Here is a 22,169-nt window from a genome sequence, read left to right on the forward strand (position 1 = left end):
TTGTGCTTTTATTTATTAAAGCAATAATTTGTGAAGATTATAGCGCTGATGTGCCAGCGTTAATTTTTATCTAACATTACGGCGGTATCTGATTCTAATCAATAAACAGCAATAATTAAAAATAAAAAAACATCCTTATCACCGCGATCTGGGCTCTATGGAGATCCCTTACTCTCACTTTAACTACATCATTCCTCACTCAGTCGCTTGCTGCAGAAGGCCGACAACCTTTGTAAGTAGTACTGCCAATATCTCTCGTAGCCAGCTCTTGTCCCTTGGGAGAGTCAAACCGAAAAATTCTCCTGCATCGAGAGGATAAAAGGGTGTAACACAAGTGTGTGTGGACCCAACACCCGCATATTAAAATTGCTCCCTGGATTTGTGGAAATGAGACATAGGACTGGGCCACAATGCACAGCGTTGTTTTTATTAGTGCATCAATAATACTTTATTTGCATGTATTTCTTTCACACACATAGCATGCAGTGAGGGGAGGCACAGAATAAGCACTTTACCAAGCTATTAGTTAATTGAACAGAAAGCCAAGAAGTCAAGAAATAAAAAAAAGTTAAACTGATAGATGACTCAACCGGTCCGATAGAAAAGAATACAATATAATTGAACCAACATCTATAGTTTCTATTTATATACCTGAAAGGCCCTACTATGTAATTTTCAGAAGCAGATACAGAGGATACATGTTTAGAATTCCTTATAACATTGCCCACAGCCAGATCACGTGGAATAAAAAAAAAACGGCAGCTATCTTGTAATGACATCATGTGACATGTCTGTATGCAAATTAACCTGATATATTTTCTCTGCTGGAGCAGCACGGTGGCTTAGTGGTTAGCACTTCTGCCTCACAGCGCTGGAGTCATGACTTCAATTCCCGACCATGGCCTTATCTGTGTGGAGTTTGTATGTAATCCCCGTGTATGTGTGGGTTTCCTCCGGGTGCTCCGGTTTCCTCCCACACTCCAAAAACATACTGGTAGGTTAATTGGCTGCTATCAAATTGACCCTAGTGTCTGTGTGTGTGTGTGTGTGTGTCTGTGTTAGGAAATTTAGCCTGTAAGCTCCAATGGGGCAGGGACTGATGTGAGTGAGTTCTCTGTACAGCGCTGTGGAATTAGTGGCGCTATATAAATAAATGGTGATGATGATGATGAGTAACCCTGACAGCCCTATCAATTCCCCTCTTCTTGAGCGGCAACTGGTCCCACCAATTCACTAGGAATCAGTGATATCCCTGTGGCATAAGGCACATCACCGCAAAAAAGTGCCTCTTGCCTCAAAATGAATATTGGATCGGTCTCCACCGCATGAAGCTATCTGGTACAGGCTGTGGGGTGCGGGTTATTTACAGTTTGCTAAAAGGGATGTGATTGCATCATACTGATGTAGAGCAAGAGAAAAAAAAAAGAGAGGAAAGAATGAATTTTACATCACATGTTCTCACATGTTTCTATATGCCCTTCTTAGTTATCTAAACTACCTATAATAAGACATCTTTAGTTTGCGGTCAAGGTCTTCCAGATCACTATTCAAACGTGAAATCTGTCTTTTCTTGGCTTCTAGATCCTGTTCTTTCTCAATGAGCTCGTTGTCTTTCTTCCTGATCACATCCATTTTCTCGTTAATGCTGCGACTCAGTGCCTCCTCCTTCATCTCTTTCTGTCTCAACATCTCCGCTTTAATCTGATTTACAGACTTCTTTATAAACTCCAGCTGTGGGTCCAGGTTCTGCTTCTTTTGGATGCCCCTGTCCGCCTCTTGCAGGCAGACGTTCAGCAATCTCAGCACTTTACTGTCGGTGTCCAGATTCCGGGCAGAATTAGTGGTGGTGTAATTATCTAGATCAATGATGTGCTGGGCTCCGAGCTCTTCGAACAGCTGGCATGTATCAGTAATATTTTGGTCTTTATGGTTAGTGAGGACCACAATGGGAACAATTCCTAGAAGAAGAAGATAGAGATAGGAAATGCATTTATTTAGTTTTTTTGTTTTTTTTATTAATACTAGAGATGGTCACTGACCCCCGTGTTTTGGTTTTGGATTCGGTTTTGGATCTGGATTACCGTCGTGTTTTGGTTTTGGTTTTGGTTTTGCAAAACCTCCAATGCGTGTTTTGGTTTTGGTTTTGGTTTTGTTTGGTTTTGTTTTGCTATTTTTTGGGAAAATCCATGTTTTTGGGCCTAAATTAACCCAATTTAGTGCTCCAACTGTTTTAGAGACAAGTAATCTAATTGTTGAGGTAATAAATCATCCCAAAAAACAGTTTAATTCTTCGTTGGTAGGCCTATTCTACACACAAAACAGATTGTCTTCCTCTCCATCTATGCATATTGGCAATGCAGCCATCGTCTTTGAATGTATATTACACCCTACACTTATAGTTAAATATGTAAAGAAATGGAAAAAGCCAGTTTGGTTTCTGTCTCTCAAGGCCCCCCTCCACTTGTATAAAATACCAAAAAATTCAGCCATTATAGACTGTACAATATTAATTGACATGGAGAAAGCCAGTTTGGTTTCTGTCTCTCAAGGCCCCCCTCCACTTGTATAAAATACCCAAAAATTCAGCCATTATAGACTGTACAATATTAATTGACATGGAGAAAGCCAGTTTGGTTTCTGTCTCTCTAGGCCCCCCTCCACTTGTATAAAATACTAAAAAATTCAGCCATTATAGACTGTACAATATTAATTGACATGGAGAAAGCCAGTTTGGTTTCTGTCTCTCTAGGCCCCCCTCCACTTGTATAAAATACTAAAAAATTCAGCCATTATAGACTGTACAATATTAATTGACATGGAGAAAGCCAGTTTGGTTTCTGTCTCTCTAGGCCCCCCTCCACTTGTATAAAATACTAAAAAATTCAGCCATTATAGACTGTACAATATTATGAAAAATGGACAAAGCCAGTTTAGGGTCACTCTGTCTATGACACCCTACCCTTAAGGATAAATTGCCCTAACAGCAGCCTTTCAAGATGGTATGTGATATGGAAATGCCACAAGTCCCTTTCCTCTTTGGGGTAGATTGCACCCTACACTTACATAGAAAGTTTTAAAAAGATGTTATCGGCATCATCTTCAGCTTCATCCTCACCCTCATCAGTGTTATCGTCATCATCACAGACTATCAATTCATCGCCGCTTGAATCCGCCATTAGAGAACAGTCAGTGCTTGCATGTCTTGGATGGTGAAGGCCTTCCTCGTGGAAGATGTAGTTCATTTTTATAAACATCATTTTCTCCACATTTTTGGGAAGTAACCTTCTACGGCGATCACTGACTAAGTTCCCTGCTGTGCTGAACACTCGTTCAGAGTACACACTGGAGGGTGGGCAGCTTAGGTATTGCAAAGCAAGTTTGTACATGGGTTTCCAAATAGCTTGCTTTTCTTCCCAGTAAGGAAAGGGACTGTCTGACATTTCCATATCAACTACCTCTTGAAAGTAATCCTCCACCATCCTTTGCATGTTTATACTCATATTGGATGGACTTATGGGCAAAGTGACACTTTTTTTTGAAAAATCCTTCAAACCAGCCCAGATGTTAAATTGTTCTCGTCTGCCCCCTGTGTCTTCCCTGCTTCTTTTTTGGAAATTTAATTTTTTACGAGCAACAGCTTGAGAAAGTGAAGGAGGACACGTCGTCAAGCCGAGGCCCAGTTCAGCGGCCAACTTGCTGAGCAATAGCTCCTTGCAAAAGTTCACATCTCGCTCATTTACAAGTAAAGACTCAATGTAGGTTTTAAACCTTGGATCAAGCACAGTGGCCAAAACGTACTGATCCGAGTTCAAGATCTTAATAACTCGAGGATCATTGTGAAGCGAATTAAGTACTTGATCGACAAGGCCAACATACTTTGCTGAATTGCTTGCTTTCAGCTCCTCCTTCATTTTCTCAAGCTGCTTTTCCAATAGTCTAATTAAAGGAATGACTTGGCTCAAACTAGCAGAGTCTGCACTGACCTCACATGTCACAACTTCAAATGGTTTCAGCACCTTGCACAGCACTGAAAGGATTCCCCACTGTGCAAGAGTGAAATACATCCCCCCTCCTTTCCCAATGTCATGACTTGTGCAATATGCTTGGATGGCTTTGCGCTGTTCCTCCATCCTCTGAAGCATGTACAGGGTGGAATTCCACCGAGTTACCACCTCTTGCTTAAGTTGGTGGCAGGGCAAGTTAAACTGCTCTTGGAGCTGCTGTAATCTCCTACATGCTGTGGCTGAATGCCTGAAATGGCCTGAAATTTTACGGGCCACCGAAAGCATCTCCTGCACCTCACGGTTATTTCGTAGGAAGCTCTGCACCACCAAGTTGATGGTGTGAGCAAAACAGGGAATATGTTGGAAATCACCCAGCTGTAATGCTCGCACTATATTGTTGGCGTTATCTGAAATGACATACCCTGGGGAGAGTCCGAGTGGTATAAGCCATGCATCAATCACATCTCTCAGTTTGCGTAACAAATTGTCAGCCGTATGCCTGTTAGTGAAGCCGGTGATACAAAGAGTGGCCTGCCTGTGACAAATGTTACGTAGTGGTGTACATGCTGCTGCTGTTCCTGCTGGTGAAGGTGAATGACCAACCCAGTGGGCTGTCACAGTCATATAGTCTTTGGTTTGGCCACTTCCACTTGTCCACATATCTGTGGTTAAGTGAACAGTGGGCAGAATGGCATTTTTCAGCGCAATCTCTACATTTTTACACACTTTTTGGTATAGTTGTGGAATAGCTTTACGGGAGAAATGGTGTCGCGATGGAATTCTGTAACGCGGACACAAAACCTCAATTAACTGTGAAAAACCAGCTGCGTTTATGGTGGAGATTGGACGCAGATCTAACACTAACATTGCAGCCATGGCGTCTGTGATTCGCTTGGCGACTGGGTGACTGCTGTCATATTTGCTTCCCCTCGCAAAGGATTGTTTCACAGTTAATTGCTGAAATGTAGGACTGCTCATTTTATTCACCTGCCTCTGGGATGACGATTCACCCCCAGCAGCAGCAACAGCAGCAGCAGGACTAACGCTTTCTTCAGAGGAATCAATAATAGTGCCGGAGTCATCCAGCCTTAAGTGGGATGCCGGGCTAACTCCGAGCGCTACTGAGGATATTGATGAGGATGGTGTGGTGGGTGTATTTTGTGGCCGTCGGTATGTCGGTGAGCGGAGGGTCTTAGCTGATGAGGGAGTGCTTGTATTCTTTTGGGAAGAACTTTCAGCTTTTCCCAACACTTTGCCATGAACTCTCGTTAAATGGCGTAACATAGACGAGGTTCCAAGATGGTTAAGGTCCCTCCCTCGACTGACTGTGGCTTCACATACACTACAAATGGCTATACAATTGTTGTCTGGATTTGGGTAGAAATAATTCCACACATAAGAAGTGGATTTTTTTGTTTTATGCCCAGGCATGACAATGGCCTTTTTCTTGTCACGTGCCAGAACTGCTGCCACTGGTGCAGGACTTACACAAACAACCTCATCCTCATCAACATCCTCATTAGCGCCCTCGTCGCCTACACAAATCTCCCCCTCATCCTCTTCTAATTCCAAAGTGGCATCCTCAATTTGGGTATCACCGGCTACACTCGGGCTATTAAGGCACACATCAGCAGAATGCTCACGATTAGACATCCCACTGTTGGATGGACTCTCCACAGGGATTGTTGTCATTTGTGAATCAGAGCAAATATTCTCCTGTAATGCCTCACTGGTATCTTGCAGCTCAGCTTTGACGCGTAACAGTAGTTGTGCACCAATTGTAGGCTGGGTAACTTTTTGGGATCTGCCACTAATAGCCAAAGGTGAAGGCCTCATTCTCTCTTTGCCACTGCGTGTGTAGAATGGCATGCTTGCAATTTTTTTTTTATCGTCACTTAACTTTTGCTCAGTTACACTTCTTTTTCGCTTCAATACAGTAAATTTTTTTTTGGTTTTTGTTTTTTGCACTAATTTGAAAACACTCTGTTGTTTGACATCGCCTTGGCCAGATGACGTACTGGGAACACTAACATCAGGACTGGTGACAGAACCTGGTTGCTCATTTAGATCATATGTGGACTGCTTTGAATCCATTGCGTAGATACTGCTGACAGATATGACTTTTGACAGCCAGAAATATTAATGCACAATTAGGGAGGACACCCCAAAAACACTGAGGAGTGCTAAAATTTATTGAGTAGATACTGCTGACAGATATGACTTTTGACAGCCAGAAATATTAATGCACAATTAGAGAGGACACCCCAAAAACACTGAGGAGTGCTTAAAATTATTGAGTAGATACTGCTGACAGATATGACTTTTGACAGCCAGAAATATTAATGCACAATTAGAGAGGACACCCCAAAAACACTGAGGAGTGCTAACATTTATTGAGTAGATACTGCTGACAGATATGACTTTTGACAGCCAGAAATATTAATGCACAATTAGGGAGGACACCCCAAAAACACTGAGGAGTGCTAAAATTTATTGAGTAGATACTGCTGACAGATATGACTTTTGACAGCCAGAAATATTAATGCACAATTAGAGAGGACACCCCAAAAACACTGAGGAGTGCTAACATTTATTGAGTAGATACTGCTGACAGATATGACTTTTGACAGCCAGAAATATTAATGCACAATTAGAGAGGACACCCCAAAAACACTGAGGAGTGCTAACATTTATTGAGTAGATACTGCTGACAGATATGACTTTTGACAGCCAGAAATATTAATGCACAATTAGGGAGGACACCCCAAAAACACAGAGGAGTGCTAAAATTTATTGAGTAGATACTGCTGACAGATATGACTTTTGACAGCCAGAAATATTAATGCACAATTAGAGAGGACACCCCAAAAACACTGAGGAGTGCTTAAAATTATTGAGTAGATACTGCTGACAGATATGACTTTTGACAGCCAGAAATATTAATGCACAATTAGAGAGGACACCCCAAAAACACTGAGGAGTGCTTAAAATTATTGAGTAGATACTGCTGACAGATATGACTTTTGACAGCCAGAAATATTAATGCACAATTAGAGAGGACACCCCAAAAACACTGAGGAGTGCTAACATTTATTGAGTAGATACTGCTGACAGATATGACTTTTGACAGCCAGAAATATTAATGCACAATTAGGGAGGACACCCCAAAAACACAGAGGAGTGCTAAAATTTATTGAGTAGATACTGCTGACAGATATGACTTTTGACAGCCAGAAATATTAATGCACAATTAGAGAGGACACCCCAAAAACACTGAGGAGTGCTTAAAATTATTGAGTAGATACTGCTGACAGATATGACTTTTGACAGCCAGAAATATTAATGCACAATTAGAGAGGACACCCCAAAAACACTGAGGAGTGCTTAAAATTATTGAGTAGATACTGCTGACAGATATGACTTTTGACAGCCAGAAATATTAATGCACAATTAGAGAGGACACCCCAAAAACACTGAGGAGTGCTAACATTTATTGAGTAGATACTGCTGACAGATATGACTTTTGACAGCCAGAAATATTAATGCACAATTATGGGGGACAACCCAAAAGCGCTGGGGAGTGCCAAATATGAAGAAAAAATAATAAACCTCTATCCTCCTCTCTGCACTAGCGATTTTGGTTAGAGCAATTGCAAGAACAATATTGTATTCTTTCTCTGTCCCTGCTCTAATTAGCCTATGACTACACCCTGCTCTCTCCCTCTGTCAAATGGCGATGGATTGCTGTGGAGGCGTGTATTTATAAAGTTGAAGTATCGCGAGAACCGAGTCCCGAGATCCGACGACGTCACAATGACGTTCGGCCTCGATTTGGATTCGGAATTGGCGGGAGAGTACCGAGCTGCTCAGCTCGGTACTCGGATACCCAAAGTTCGGGTGGGTTCGGTTCTCGGAGAACCGGACCCGCCCATCTCTAATTAATACACAATTTATTTTTTGAAAAAGGAATAAAGTTAAAAACAGACTTCCCGATAAAATCCAATATAAAAAGCATACAGTCATACAATTCCTTTTAAAGTGCTAAAATGAATAGGAACTTACACCAGGGGGTAAATGTATGAACATGCGTGTTCTTCAACACCCGCGTGTTCGGCGATTAAATTTCAATCGGCGCTGCATTGTAAAGGGAAACTTCCCTTTACAATGCAGCGCCGCTTGAAATTTAATCGCCGAACACGCTGAACACGCGGGTGTTGAAGAACCCGCATGTTCATACATTTACCCCCAGGTATATAGAAGTACACATAAGAGGATGGCATTTTACAGTAACTGATATCTTATCATTGACCTGGATGATGTTTGAGCCATGGGCACATACGCCCAATATTTAGTTTGTCTCACCAAATGAAGCACTCGTAATTGCATAATACTCACTTCAAACCCTTTTTGAGTTTAAATATTTTTAAAAACACACCTCTCACCCAAAGTGTATTAATACAGTGTATAAGGCAAGCCTCAAAAGACCTAGGGCCTGAGTCATTAAGGAAAGTAAGGCAAAAAAAAAATATGAGTAAGTTTTCTCCTGGACAAAACCATGTTGCATGGCAAGGGGTACAAATTAGTTTATTATTTTGCACATAAGATATATACTGGCTGTTTTTTCACCTAGCACACAAATACTTGATAGCTTTATTTGTACACTGAAATTTAAAGTTGATCTAGGACATGCCCTACCCCAACTATAAATCTGCCATCACAATTTACATTTGTCTCCCCCCTCCAATGCAACATGGTTTTGCTCAGGTGCAAAGTTACTCCTTTTTTTATGCTTTGCTCTCCTTAATGACTCAGGCCCCTAGGATCTGGTGCAGAGTGGAATGAAAGCGTAACTTGTAATTGAAAAACAATTGCACGCACCCCCCTCGGACACTAGCGTCCAACTTGCTGAACATGTACCTTTTATTTTATAGGTTAGAAACGCGACGGCTATTTAGTGTCATTTAGACTTGAATAAGTTAGCTAATACAACTTGAACAACTCTCCGATATGCAAATAAAAAATATAAAAAGATCTATGCTACAACACGCTCATCTAATTCTAATCTATAGCCATGCAGGAGCAAACGCAGGATTTGTAGAGGGGGGTTTCCACACCACGCCACCAGTGGGCGTGACCAGCATGCATGGGGGCGTGGCTATAATTTTAGACAGTGCTTGGCTGCTCTCCAACTCTTCCTATCCCCATAATATACATGGGCAATGCTGCATGCACTACTGTTAGGTGCACGCAGCTCTCCCTTTTCAAGCAGAGCTGTGTGAATCGGGAGCAGGGTCCAGCCACCTCAATTATACAGTGCCCCAGACTTGAAAGGGGTTTCCAGGCACTAGGAATCCCCCCTCGTTTTGTCTAGGCCAAGCAAATACTAAAGTCCCGATAAGTGCCTGCAAATCATTTGCAAACACCTAATTGCAAGCGAATCACTAGTTCGGGTATTTGTCATCATCATCGATCATCCGCTATTTACACCTGCCCCTGACCACCCGTAAATAAATGTGCTTATCCAGACGTATCTGCCACTACATTCCAGTCTGGACTCGTACACCATTGCTCAAACACGCCCTAACTGTACATTTCTATGTTAGAACACACCCTTCCCTCCCCCGCCACGACTCGAAGGTCTGAATAGCCGCATTTATGTAAGTTCATTTTCTGAACATGCACAGGTGCCCAGGTACAGTAGAATATAGGACAGAGCAAGCCGCTTTACCCCAATGCTACTTTATTGCTTGTCAAAGACATACTTGCAGCAGTGACGTTGGCTGGGGAAAATTTTGGCAAACTTACAGCACTAGGAAGTGAACTACCGCTCCACATGCCCATATTATAACCTGCTGCTGTTTATTATAGTTAGATAGTTATAATGTAAAATATCAGGTCCAACCTAAATTGTGTGTTGATCAAGAGAAAGTCAATTCAAAACCTCTATCATTAAACCCATGGCAGAATAGGTTAATTCCCCAAGTTCCCTGGACTCTGATGACAGATTGGCTGCCTGAGGCATCATTACATGGTTTCAGTATTGCAGTAATCTGCTACCCCAGGTGCTGTGAAGAAACCGTTTTATCATCAGTCTGCAGCATCTATGATTTCATTGGCTGTGGTTTCCTTAGCTGAAATTCCTGCAACTTTTTTTGGTTTCTGCAATTACAACAGCCCATGAAATCCTGAAGGTTCCAACCAATGAAGAATCAAGCTTTTTAATTTGCGTCTTTGATTTCAGAGACCTTACCCAAAGGAAGCCCTGAGATTTCAGCAGCCGATGAAATTGCAGAGACTGCAGACTAAGGATGAATCGGCTTCTCATTGTGAAATGGATTCCTGGGCAAGCAGACCGATAACGACTTCAATACTGGTGTCCCAGTCAGACCACCGGCGTTAGGTGTTACGGTCACCAATTTGTTCTTGTTTGTTTGTTTTTTATGTGACTACCTCTGTTACAAGGTCTTCCCATGAGGTCATTCTGGAAACTTGCATTTGCTAACTGTATACAGCGACCCGTTTTGATATGTCCTGATTGGAGGTTCGTACTGGAATATATATATATAAATATAAAAAATGTGCGAATTTTGTCTGTATGCAGATATAACTCCCTTACCTGTTATCTCAAATGCATCTATGAGAAAGGCACCGATATTATTAGAGACGTTTGAAAACGTGTGTTTAACGCTGCAACAGACAAAAGATAATATTGTGATGAAAAAAAACATTTAAAGTTTATTTTAAAAAAAAAACGTTCCTTTTTGCTACTTATTGTAGCAATAATAATAATAATAATAATGCTACAATAATTTATACAATATCTGAGCCCCAATAAATTTACATTTTTCTCATTCCTTTGCATGTGTTCTTAATCCCTTTTCTTTTATGACCAAATCTCCCTCTTCTGTGACCTCACTGAAAGCGGTGTGCTGGCAGGCTGCTCTTTATTATGGCCCGTTCTGTCTCAGAATATTTCTATTCATTGCCCCAAAATTTACCGTACATCCTATCTGGACCATAACAGAAATACGTAAATGGTATTGATGTAATGGTTATCGGTTTAAACAGATAAGTTATTTGGATAGCCAATAAACTCCTGCTGCTATATGTGGCTGCCTTTGATAGATCATACTTGCCAACTTTTCCTCGTTGGCTTCAGTTATATCCCGTGGAGGTGGGCGTGCTGGGGTGGGGCTTGACGAATCGCATCATTTTGGCCTCGCCCCTAAATGATTGTCTCAATTTTGGCCAATTACAACAGGGGGCGGAGCTAAGATGAGGCAATATGTGCGTCATTAAGCACCGCCAATTATTTATTGAGAGGACGAGAATCAGGAAGTTGCCCTGCTCGCCCAGGAGGTCTCCCAGAAATGCAGAAGTCTCTCGGACATTCCGGGAGAGTAGGCAACTATGTGTTAAAGAAAAGCAGCTAATGCATCTCTAGAGACTGAAGTGTCTTTTACATTTCTGTCTCCATTACTGAAGTCATGTTGTCTTACCTGTCAGTCTTTGATTAAATCTTGGTCTCCTTGAAAATGGCCACCTCCATAGGCATCAATACATGGACATAGGACCAAATTTCTGAACTGTGACATCATGCCACAGATGGAGAAGCCAACCACGTCTTGTACTGGCTCAGCATCAGGGAGAATGCCAGACTCTTCAGGGAGTGAGGGAGATCACCCCTATTTCAGGGAGTCTCCCTGACATTCAGGGAGAGTTGGCAAGTATGTGATAGATGTCATGAAGCACGATTATCTGACTATAAATATACACAGTGTCTTCCCAAACACGTATGTATAGGGTTATTTTTTCAGTTATGTTTCTCATAAGGAGTGCAGGCTGAACTTTGATTGACTCAAAGTCTTGAGTGGTCTAAGAGGTCTGACACTAAGGGTGAATCCTCTTCCACCTGATCACATGACTTTGGAGAGATCAGCAACGAGACATTTTGGACTTCCACACAAATAAATATCCAAGTTCAGTGGCTTTCTAAGTATTTGCATATACTGGTCATTAAAGTACTTTATCAGCAAGATTCAGCGTCAAAGCTGCTGCACAAAAATGTTCAGCTACAAAATGCACAATAAAAAGGATTTGTCCTAATCACATTTTTTCCCCCCAAATCTTGTGCCCTTTTTAAAACCTGGTTGTTATTCACGCAGTATTATGTATCTTATTAAGTCATGATTGTAAAATAAAAATGTTTCAATTAACAAGTGATGCTTTAATTTAAAGTTGCAAACATAAGCCCCTTAAGTAATAGTATTTGAATCCAGAAAGCGTTAAAAAAAACTCCCAAAATATAATTATAAATATATGACACAGTGACGGTGTTTATCTGCGCTCTGTTAGAAGTGTCTCTGGCTGTGAACAGCATGCATTACAATGGACAGCAGAAAGGTAAATACCTGTACACAAGCACTGGTACTATGAAATCCATACACTGATTTTTATATCTGTCTTCAAGTTGATTGACAGTTCTTTCCAGTTCAAACTCCCATTCCACCTCACCCATCGTCCGCAGCTTCCCTTTGAATTAAAAAAAAAAAGTGCTTATTTATTTTATCAACCTCAAACTGTGACCCTGTCTAACTGTCAATCACTCACCTATGCTATTAAATTACTTATACAAGACCTGTCACTGAGTTGCTTCCTTAGATAATAATGCTACAAATTCCTAAGTAACAAATATATCTGGCCTTAAACATAACTTGTAAACACTCTGGGCCTGATTCATTAAGGAACTTCAATTAAGAAGTTTCTTATTTAAGTCTACTGGACAAAACCATATTACAATGCAAGGGGTGCAAATTAGTATTCTGTTTTGCACATAAGTTAAATACTGACAGTTTTTTCATGTAGCACACAAATATCAACTTTAAATTTCAGTGTACAAATAAGCTATCAAGTATTTGTGTGCTACATGAAAAAACTGTCAGTATTTAACTTATGTGCAAAACAGAAAAGTAATTTTCACCCCTTGCATTGTACCATGGTTTTGTCCAGGAGACTGAAATAAGAAACTTCTTAATTTAAGATCCTTAATGAATCAGGGCCTCTGTAATCTTTAAATGGGGCGATCCATCGTGATCTCTGCTACAAGTCACCAATTTGAATGTGCAATTGCTGAGTGGGCACTAACAATTCTGTGAGTATGTATCATACAGGAGGAAGCAGTACTCAGTCTCACAAATGATGCTGTTCCCTCTGTAGAACAGCAGTAAATACTAAACCCAATCCAGCAGTGTCAGTCACTATGACACTGCTGGACTGGGTCCAAAACAAAAGCTGTCTCTGTTATTGGTGATTATTGATTACATTTCTAACAATGGAGGGGGAGGAAGTACATGGGTATGTTTAGTCAACAACACTAAAATAAAGGGATTATTTATACACACACACATACACAAAAATAAGTAAGGTGAGAATGTTTTATCCCTGCAAAAATTAGAAACCCGTTTGGTTGATAATATCGGATTAAATTATTTTTCAGTCTACTGGCAAACGGTGATGGTTTCCACTAGCGGTGGTAGAACAGTAGTTTCCGTAAGAAATGCAGTACGATGAATTTATAACTAGGATATATGGGATTAAACAGTTTCCTAAGAACGGAATGACAAGCATGTAAATTTTTCATGACCAAAAAAATGGACAGAGAAGTGCTCTGCGGATGCCCAGAGAGGTTAGCGATGGCTAACAGGAGTCTGAGGCCACATCTGAGGCCGGGGCAAGGGTCCCAGAGACACTCAAACCACGGCCACTGTATGCATCCATGGTGACCAGGTACCAAATCCACCCAAACTCCCTCTTCACTGCCCATACCTCCTCGGACTACCCACAAAATGCCTTTGGCTCCATCTGACCGTTGTCTGTGTGAATTTCAAGTGATGGCCTCACATAGATCAACTAATAATAGAACATAGGAGCACATGCATGTGGCTTTTGATCAAGACACCAAATTAAGGGGTGACTTCTAGTATCCTTACACTACAGCGTGTGGTAAGCCTTCCCTAATACAACAGAGCCTCACTTACTGAACTGAGCTGCCACCTCCAATTTCTCATCTTTTGTCATTTGGTTTAGTCCGCGGTTATCAATGATATACACCGAGTCGGTCAGCTTGTACTCCTTTCTTGCCATGGTAAAGGGCTTCCCGGTTCGTCCTGAGCCAGCTTCATTGCTAAAGTGACAGTCCTGGACCACACACAGACACGAGTTAATGAGCGATGATTTTCCATGACCGACCAGACCAAAGAGTTGAAGACACACTCTCCTAAAGTTGTGGTCCCGGAGATCTCTGGTGGACCCTGGTTTGTACTGGGACAAAGTGTGCCGTATTAGACAAACATCCTCATTATCGACAGCTGGGGACTGCATGGTTCAACGTCGGTGGGGATTATCAAAACCTCTGTAAAAATACAGAAATAAATTATATTAGTTATATCCACATAATAATGAAATACAGAACAGGATTGTGAAACATGAATCCTACCAATTATAGACAGAGCTGAGATTATGAGTGTTATGGCAAACATACTAAAAACTATAAACAGATTACATGAAAAGCAAGTTTTTGTTTATTAAATTAAATAAATATATATGTGGACATAACATTTTATAAACACATAATGTTGTTATATTATACATCACAGGGAAAAAGATAAGGGTAATAAGCACAATTAGTTAAGGTGGAAGGGGTCAGAGACAGAGCAGGAGGTGAGCAGATGGGTGGAAGGGGTCAGAGACAGAGCAGGAGGTGAGCAGATGGGTGGAAGGGGTCAGAGACAGAGCAGGAGGTGAGCAGATGGGTGGAAGGGGTCAGAGACAGAGCAGGAGGTGAGCCGCTGGGTGGAAGGGGTCAGAGACAGAGCAGGAGCTGAGCCGCTGGGCGGAAGGGGTCAGAGACAGAGCAGGAGGGGAGCCGCTGGGCGGAAAGGGTCAGAGACAGAGCAGGAGGGGAGCCGCTGGGTGGAAGGGGTCAGAGACAGAGCAGGAGGTGAGCCGCTGAGTGGAAGGGGTCAAAGACATAGCAGGAGGGGAGCCGCTGGGTGGAAGGGGTCAGAGACAGAGCAGGAGGTGAGCCGCTGGATGGAAGGGGTCAGAGACAGAGCAGGAGGTGAGTCGCTGGGTGGAAGGGGTCAAAGACAGAGCAGGAGGTGAGCCGCTAGGTGGAAGGGGTCAAAGACATAGCAGGAGGTGAGCCGCTGGGTGGAAGGGGTCAGAGACAGAGCAGGAGGTGAGCCGCTGGATGGAAGGGGTCAGAGACAGAGCAGGAGGTGAGTCGCTGGGTGGAAGGGGTCAAAGACAGAGCAGGAGGTGAGCCGCTAGGTGGAAGGGGTCAGAGACAGAGCAGGAGCTGAGCCGATGGGTGGAAGGGGTCAGAGACAGAGCAGGGGGTGAGCAGATGGGTGGAAGGGGTCAGAGACAGAGCAGGAGGGGAGCCGCTGAGTGGAAGGGGTCAGAAACAGAGCAGGAGTGGAGCCGCTGGGTGGAAGGGGTCAGAGACAGAGCAGGAGGTGAGCCGCTGGGTGGAAGGGGTCAGAGACAGAGCAGGAGGTGAGCCACTGGGTGGAAGGGGTCAGAGACCGAGCAGGAGGTGAGTCGCTGGGTGGAAGGGGTCAGAGACAGAGCAGGAGGTGAGCCGCTGGGTGGAAGGGGTCAGAGACAGAGACAGGAGGTGAGCCGCTGGGTGGAAGGGGTCAGAGACAGAGCAGGAGGTGAGCCGCTGGGTGGAAGGGGTCAGAGACAGAGCAGGAGGTGAGCCGCTGGGTGGAAGGGGTCAGAGACAGAGCAGGAGATGAGCCGATGGGTGGAAGGGGTCAGAGACAGAGCAGGAGGTGAGCAGATGGGTGGAAGGGGTCAGAGACAGAGCAGGAGGTGAGCCGCTGGGTAGAAGGGGTCAGAGACAGAGCAGGAGGTGAGTCGCTGGGTGGAAGGGGTCAGAGACAGAGCAGGAGCTGAGCCGATGGGTGGAAAGGGTCAGAGACAGAGCAGGAGGTGAGCAGATGGGTGGAAGGGGTCAGAGACAGAGCAGGAGGTGAGCAGATGGGTGGAAGGGGTCAGAGACAGAGCAGGAGGTGAGCAGATGGGTAGAAGGGGTCAGAGACAGAGCAGGAGGTGAGCAGATGGGTAGAAGGGGTCAGAGACAGAGCAGGGAAATAAAAATCTGCTTTAGATCACAAGAAATGTTTTGTATCCCATAAATACTGAATGTTCCAATAAACTCTGCACTGATCGCCCCACCCTAATCCATCTTCACAGCAATGTAGATATTCCTCATATTTCCTATTATGTTATCGGCTAACAGCACATCCCTGAACACAATACAATCATGTACTATTCTAACATTAAACAGAGAGGAGATAAGTATCACTTTATGTGGATCAGACCTTAAATCACCATCCAGAGTGAGAGCTGCTTCTCTCTTCCTGGAATAGGATATGGGTGGAGCTTTCTGTATCAGTACATTAACTATGTGTGGGTCTTATCGTAGGGGAAGCTATACAAGGGAAATTAATAATAATAATATGTTTTGGGAGAGTCGGAGTAAAGCAGAGCACCCGGAGGTAACCTATGCCAACACGGGAAGAACATACAAACTTCACATAGAAAGGGCCCTGGTTGGGAATCATACTCACGACGCAGTTTGTCACCGATAAATATACACATAATTTTAATAAAACGGTACAAAAAGAACATTAATATGTGTTTAAGTTACAACATCTACTATAAGAGATGATGCACCAGCTGGTCTCACTTCTTCACATACTAAGTATATCGGGCAGATTTAGCTCCTGCTCTTTAAGTAGATCAATACACAAGTTGCTATCCAGAATCTTAACAAGGCAAGAAAGGGTGATTCAAGCTCTTCTGTTGACTATGGCTACATACGGACTGTCATCCTCCATCCGCCAACTTTTAACACTACAAAAAACTTGCAGGTTGTTAAACGTCCCATGATTAATCTGAGGGAGTGTTGAGGAATTAGAGTGCTGTACCATACCTACCGACTTTCTTCAGCTCTCTTCCGGGAGCCAGCCAGTGGAGGTGGGCGTGAGGGGGCGAGGCAGCCAAAAATTGCGTAATTTAGGCCCCGCCCCCTGTGACGTCATGAAGCAAACGGGTCATTTGACAGCGGGGCCAAACGCCGAGATTCACCGGGAATCACTGCGTTTGGGATCTAATTCTGCCCACTTCACTAGGAAGTGGGGCACTTTCTAGTGAAGTGGGCAGAATTCGGGAGATTGCCACAGTCGCCCGGGAGTCCGGGAGAGTCTCGCAAAAAGCGGGAGTCTCCCGGACATTCCGGGAGAGTTGACAAGTATGTGCTATACTGCAGGACTTTTCGGAGCTCTTCAGTGACTAATGACAGTCAGTGGTGACACTACCAGTACTGCAAGGAGTGTGACCGCTGGAGGACCCAGCAATATAGATTGGGGGCTTCTTCTGAGCACTGGTCTCAACTAGGGCTTCACTGCAAATGCATGGTCAGAAGAGCCTCCCCCACTATCCGATGACAGCCACATGGTTATTTCTGGGTATTTAGTGTGTAACTGTAATTCTGCACTGCAGGACCCCATCAGCCTATATCTGTAGTCCAAGCAAGGACCCACATTATGAGTAAACATTTACTTGCACACAAACATTTTATTTTTTTAGGAGCGAGTTGGTTAAATTTGCTGGCAGCTGAAGTGTTTTCCACTCTTCCCCACTGGGTGGCAGACTAAGACCACAAGTCAGCTGAGAGCAATGTACAGCAGGAATGTGGAAGACACATAGCTTCTTGGTTCTTACAGTGATCCCATGACCAGGCTTTCTAGAAGCACTTATCACACACATTGTACGTCACTGTAATTTACCCTGAATCTCCAAGGTCAACTCTAAAGAACCACTCAGACTATTGTTATATTATTATTTTTTATTAGCAAGGCATTATGCATTATATAAACTTAATGCCAATCAAGAGCATGGGAATTTTGTAAAGAAGATGGTCGTATAGGAAACACCTTTCTAATTTACCATTGTTTTCATAAAATATCATTGTAATAACACCATGAAAGATCCTTTTGTTTCTTGTCCATCACAATGTAAACCAATCCCCATATGATCTTACGCCACACCTCATAGTAAAGGGTTTGGGTATCTTTCAAAATGCCCCTGTTGATTGGGCAGTATTTATATGTATTGACACAATTGGCCTGATGCACAGTTAGGAACAAAGCAAAACAAAGAAGCACATTTGCACCTCGGCAAAACCATGATTCACCGGAAGGGGGGGGGGGGCAAATTTATAATGGGAGGGCAGATTTAGAGTTAGGAGGGGACCTGTTTTGGCAAATGCTAAATCACAGTGTTAAAATAAAGTGGTCCAGTAATTGTGTGCAAAAGCAGGCAGTATTTTCCCTGTATGCATAAAAAGAAAAATTATTATTTTGCACCCCTTGCATTGCAACATGATTCGTTTGCTTTGCTCCAACTCAGCATCTTGCCCTATGTATCCCAATGATGTTGGCACATACTGAAGGAGGTGAGACTACCATCCTGTTGAGGGAAACAAAAAGACAGTTGTCAGCACTTATCCTTCACACTGCATATCTGTGTGTGTCTAGCAAAATGAAAACATGAGTTATTAGTTCATATTTTGATCAAAACATTTAAGCCTGCATCCCAGCGTCAAGAAGCACCTCATTATATGCAGGTACCTACACTGACCTATATGCTTTAAACACCATTAAAATGCAGTTAAAATCAGATGCACTCACCTCCCAGGTAAAGGGGTTTACATCTAGCAAGGTCTGGCTTGTGAGCCACACCCAAATGTGCCTTAAATAGGCTTGATGGACAGCTGCTAGGACAATAAGGCAATATTTTGAAACAAAACCAGAGAAAAAACAAGCCCGCGCTCCGTATATTCCACATTATCTATTGTACCAGCTGCTTGGCAATAAGCCCACGCTTGGTATATCCCATATTGTATATGGTACCAGCTGCGTGGCAATATAAATGCCCATATATGTATACAAAGCAAAAAAAAAAAGACAGTTGTCAGCGCTTTCCTTTAAACTGCATATCTGTGTGTGTCTAGCAAAATGAAAACATGAGGTATTAGTTCATATTTTGATCAAAACATTTAAGACGATTTACTCAGAAGGGAAGCATTTTGGATAGATAGATTAGACATATTACATCCAAAGGGATTTAGTAAAGAATTTAATCTCAAGTGATTTTATATATAAGTTTCCTGTGTAGTCATTGACTTTTATGCCAAGCCATTTTACTTTTGTCGGCACATTGTATCTAAAGGGACTGAATGATGTATCTAATCTTATAATTTTGTACTCATGCAATTAGTTATTTACCACAATAAAGCATTTTGCATTCATCTATATCTTAGCACTGTATCAGTGGAATGTATTATTTTGTAAACGTCTCCGTAATTTTGTGCCACTTGAATATCGAATCACATGTCAGTACACTCTGGTAAAATTAGTGACTAATGTTTGTGTATGTTAGATAGCCAAAATAATGGCTCATATGGAATATTATTCTATTGCGCATTAAATAGAATATAGTTTGGTTAGGAAATAGTTAACTGAGTGTATGATCAAGGACACAGTGATGTAATGATCATGCGGTAACCAGTAATCTTTGTGATTGGGTAAGCCATATGCAAATATGTCCATTATGATGTCGTTCAAAATTTGTATCTGACGAAGAGATTTGTGACCTTGAAGAGTAAATTTAGTCTGTAACCTCAATAGAAATGGATCTCAAGAAACTTGCATAAAAATTGAATTGTGCTATTGTATCCTGTTTGATTACAAATGAACAAACACACAAAATTTTCCAAAAGCACACTGCTATAGCCAGCAGATGACCTGCCATTAATGCTGTAGATAAAAATGCAAAAGTCATAGTTGCACACATTTGCAAATGTATGTTAAAGCCACCCGCCACTCCAAGGCGCTTTTGCTAATAGGGTGGTTCTAATTTTAAATAGTGAGAGTCCCATATATTTGGGCCATACATATGTGTTTTTAAATTGAGAGCTAACTTACCAAAGAGGTACCCCAGAATGAGCAGCTTCCACTTCTGTATTTGATTACAAATGAACAAGAAGATGGAGATAGAATCTTTAGAATACATAGGATTCTACAGGGCTTATGCAGCTGTGTCCTCAGGTGACTTTTATCGTCTCATGATCATCATCATTTATTTATATAGCGCCACTAATACCACAGCGCTGTACAGAGAACTCATTCACATCAGGCCCTGCCCCATTGGAGCTTACAATCTAACTCCTCTAACTTACACACACACAAACCAAGAGAGACTAGAGGCAATTTTAATAGCATCCAATTAATCTACCAGTATGTTTTTGGAGTGTGGGAGGAAACCGGAGCACCTGGAGGAAACCCAGACACGGGAGAACATACAAACTCCTCACAGATAAAGCCATGGTCGGGAATCGAACTCATGACCCCAGAGCTGTGAGGCAGAAGTGCTAACCTCTAAGCCACTATTCTTAGTGGCTTAGTGGGCATCATATGCTTATCCTCTGCTTATCCTCTGCTCCCACCAACAACATTGAATCATTTAGAACCTACATTGATACTAATATGTGGGTGTGTAAATTAACGTTCACAAATATTAATGTAATGATGAATCAGTCCTTCGGAACTATGGAGATAAAAATTCTAATAAATACCTCTAAAAATATTTCTCAAGATACCAATCAAATTCAACACACAGATCTTAAGAGGTAGATTTACTAAGGGTTCTAAACAGGAAAGGTAGAGGTGTTACTCATAGCAACAAGTAAGCTTTAACAATCATTTTATAGAATGCACAAGATAAATCTTATCTTGAATCGGATTGGTTGACTTGGGAAACACCACTAATTTTCCTTTTTAGAAGCTTTAGACAATATAGCCATAATTAATTTTTAATCCCACTTTTACCAAAAGAAATTTTATTGAAACTTGTCTAAGATAATATTTTATATAATTCAATCGTATGATACTACTGGCGATGCAAGCTAAAAGTTAACCGTAAGCTTATTATGTAGTTGTTTTTAAATGGATGGGGCATAATTGCACAATATATTATTGTACTAAACAATATTCAGATGATCAAGATACATATTATTCTCCTATTTATGTTGTGAGTACCAAAATGATAAATTTAAGGAACAGTGTTCAGACACCCCAGGTGAGAAGGAATAAGGGATAAGAACAAGGGGCCTGATTCATTAAGTATCTTAACTTGAGAAACTTCTTATTTCAGTCTCCTGGACAAAACCATGTTACAATGCAAGGGGTGCAAATTAGTATTCTGTTTTGCACATAAATTAAAAACTGACTGTTTTTTCATGTAGCACACAAATACTTGATAGCTTATTTGTACACTGAAATTTAAAGTTGATATTTGTGTCATGTTGTCAACAGAAATAGAAATGTCAGGTATGCTCTTGTTGGTGGGTGGGAATATTATTAACTCTGTTTTTGAAAGATTGAGTTTGAGTTGACAAGAGGACATCCAAGACGAAATGACAGAAAGACAGTCAGTTACACGGGATAACACAGATGCCGAGAGATCAGGAGAGGATAGATAAATTTGAGTATTATCTGCATAGAGATTATATTGAAATCCAAAGGAGCTTATTAGTTTTCCAAGAGAAGTGGTGTAGATAGAGAATAGCAGAGGACCTAGGACTGAGCCTTGTGGTACTCCAACTGATAAAGGAAGCGGAGCAGAGGTGGATCCAGGGAAATTAACAATTTAAAAGCGATTAGATGGGTAGGATGAGAACCAGGATAGAACAGTGTACTGAAGACCTAGGGATTGTAACGTTTGTATGAGGAGAGAGTGGTCAACAGTGTAAATGTAGCAGAGAGATCCAGGAGAATTAGAAGAGAGTAATGCCCTTTAGTTTGAGCTGTGATCAGATCATTGACAACCTTGGTCAACGCAGTCTCTGGGGAGTGTTAAGAGCGAAAGCCTGATTGAAAAGGATCCAATAGGTTGTTTGCAGTAAGAAAGTGTGTGAGGCGAGTGTAGGCAATTCTCTCGAGAAGCTTGGAGGGGCACCGGAGCTTGGAGATGGGGCGGTAATTTGAGCTAGAGCGTGGGTCAGAATTTTGTGACTTGTGAGTTGAACAT

The 22,169-nt window shown here is 42.0% G+C and overlaps 1 protein-coding gene across 3 annotated transcripts; it reads right to left on the reverse strand.

The window, feature by feature from the left end:
* Positions 1–406: 406 nt before the first annotated feature.
* LOC142097327 (uncharacterized) lies at positions 407–17,035 on the reverse strand. 3 transcript variants are annotated; one of them, XM_075179064.1, is made up of 5 exons: positions 17,015–17,035; positions 14,042–14,415; positions 12,416–12,536; positions 10,621–10,691; positions 407–1,958 (listed from the first exon to the last, which is right to left on the reverse strand). In XM_075179064.1, exons 2-5 carry the CDS (start codon positions 14,382–14,384, stop codon positions 1,495–1,497), a joined length of 999 nt encoding a protein of 332 aa, XP_075035165.1. In that variant the 5' UTR covers positions 14,385–14,415; positions 17,015–17,035; the 3' UTR covers positions 407–1,494. The 3 variants fall into 3 exon arrangements, with proteins under 3 accessions (XP_075035165.1, XP_075035164.1, XP_075035166.1); XM_075179063.1 differs by lacking the exon at positions 17,015–17,035 and adding an exon at positions 16,397–16,452; XM_075179065.1 differs by lacking the exons at positions 10,621–10,691; positions 12,416–12,536; positions 17,015–17,035 and adding an exon at positions 16,397–16,452.
* Between the last annotated feature and the right edge of the window lie 5,134 nt (positions 17,036–22,169).

This window comes from Mixophyes fleayi, chromosome 7 (assembly GCF_038048845.1).
Source record: "Mixophyes fleayi isolate aMixFle1 chromosome 7, aMixFle1.hap1, whole genome shotgun sequence".
In the NCBI taxonomy this organism is placed as follows: domain Eukaryota; kingdom Metazoa; phylum Chordata; class Amphibia; order Anura; family Limnodynastidae; genus Mixophyes; species Mixophyes fleayi.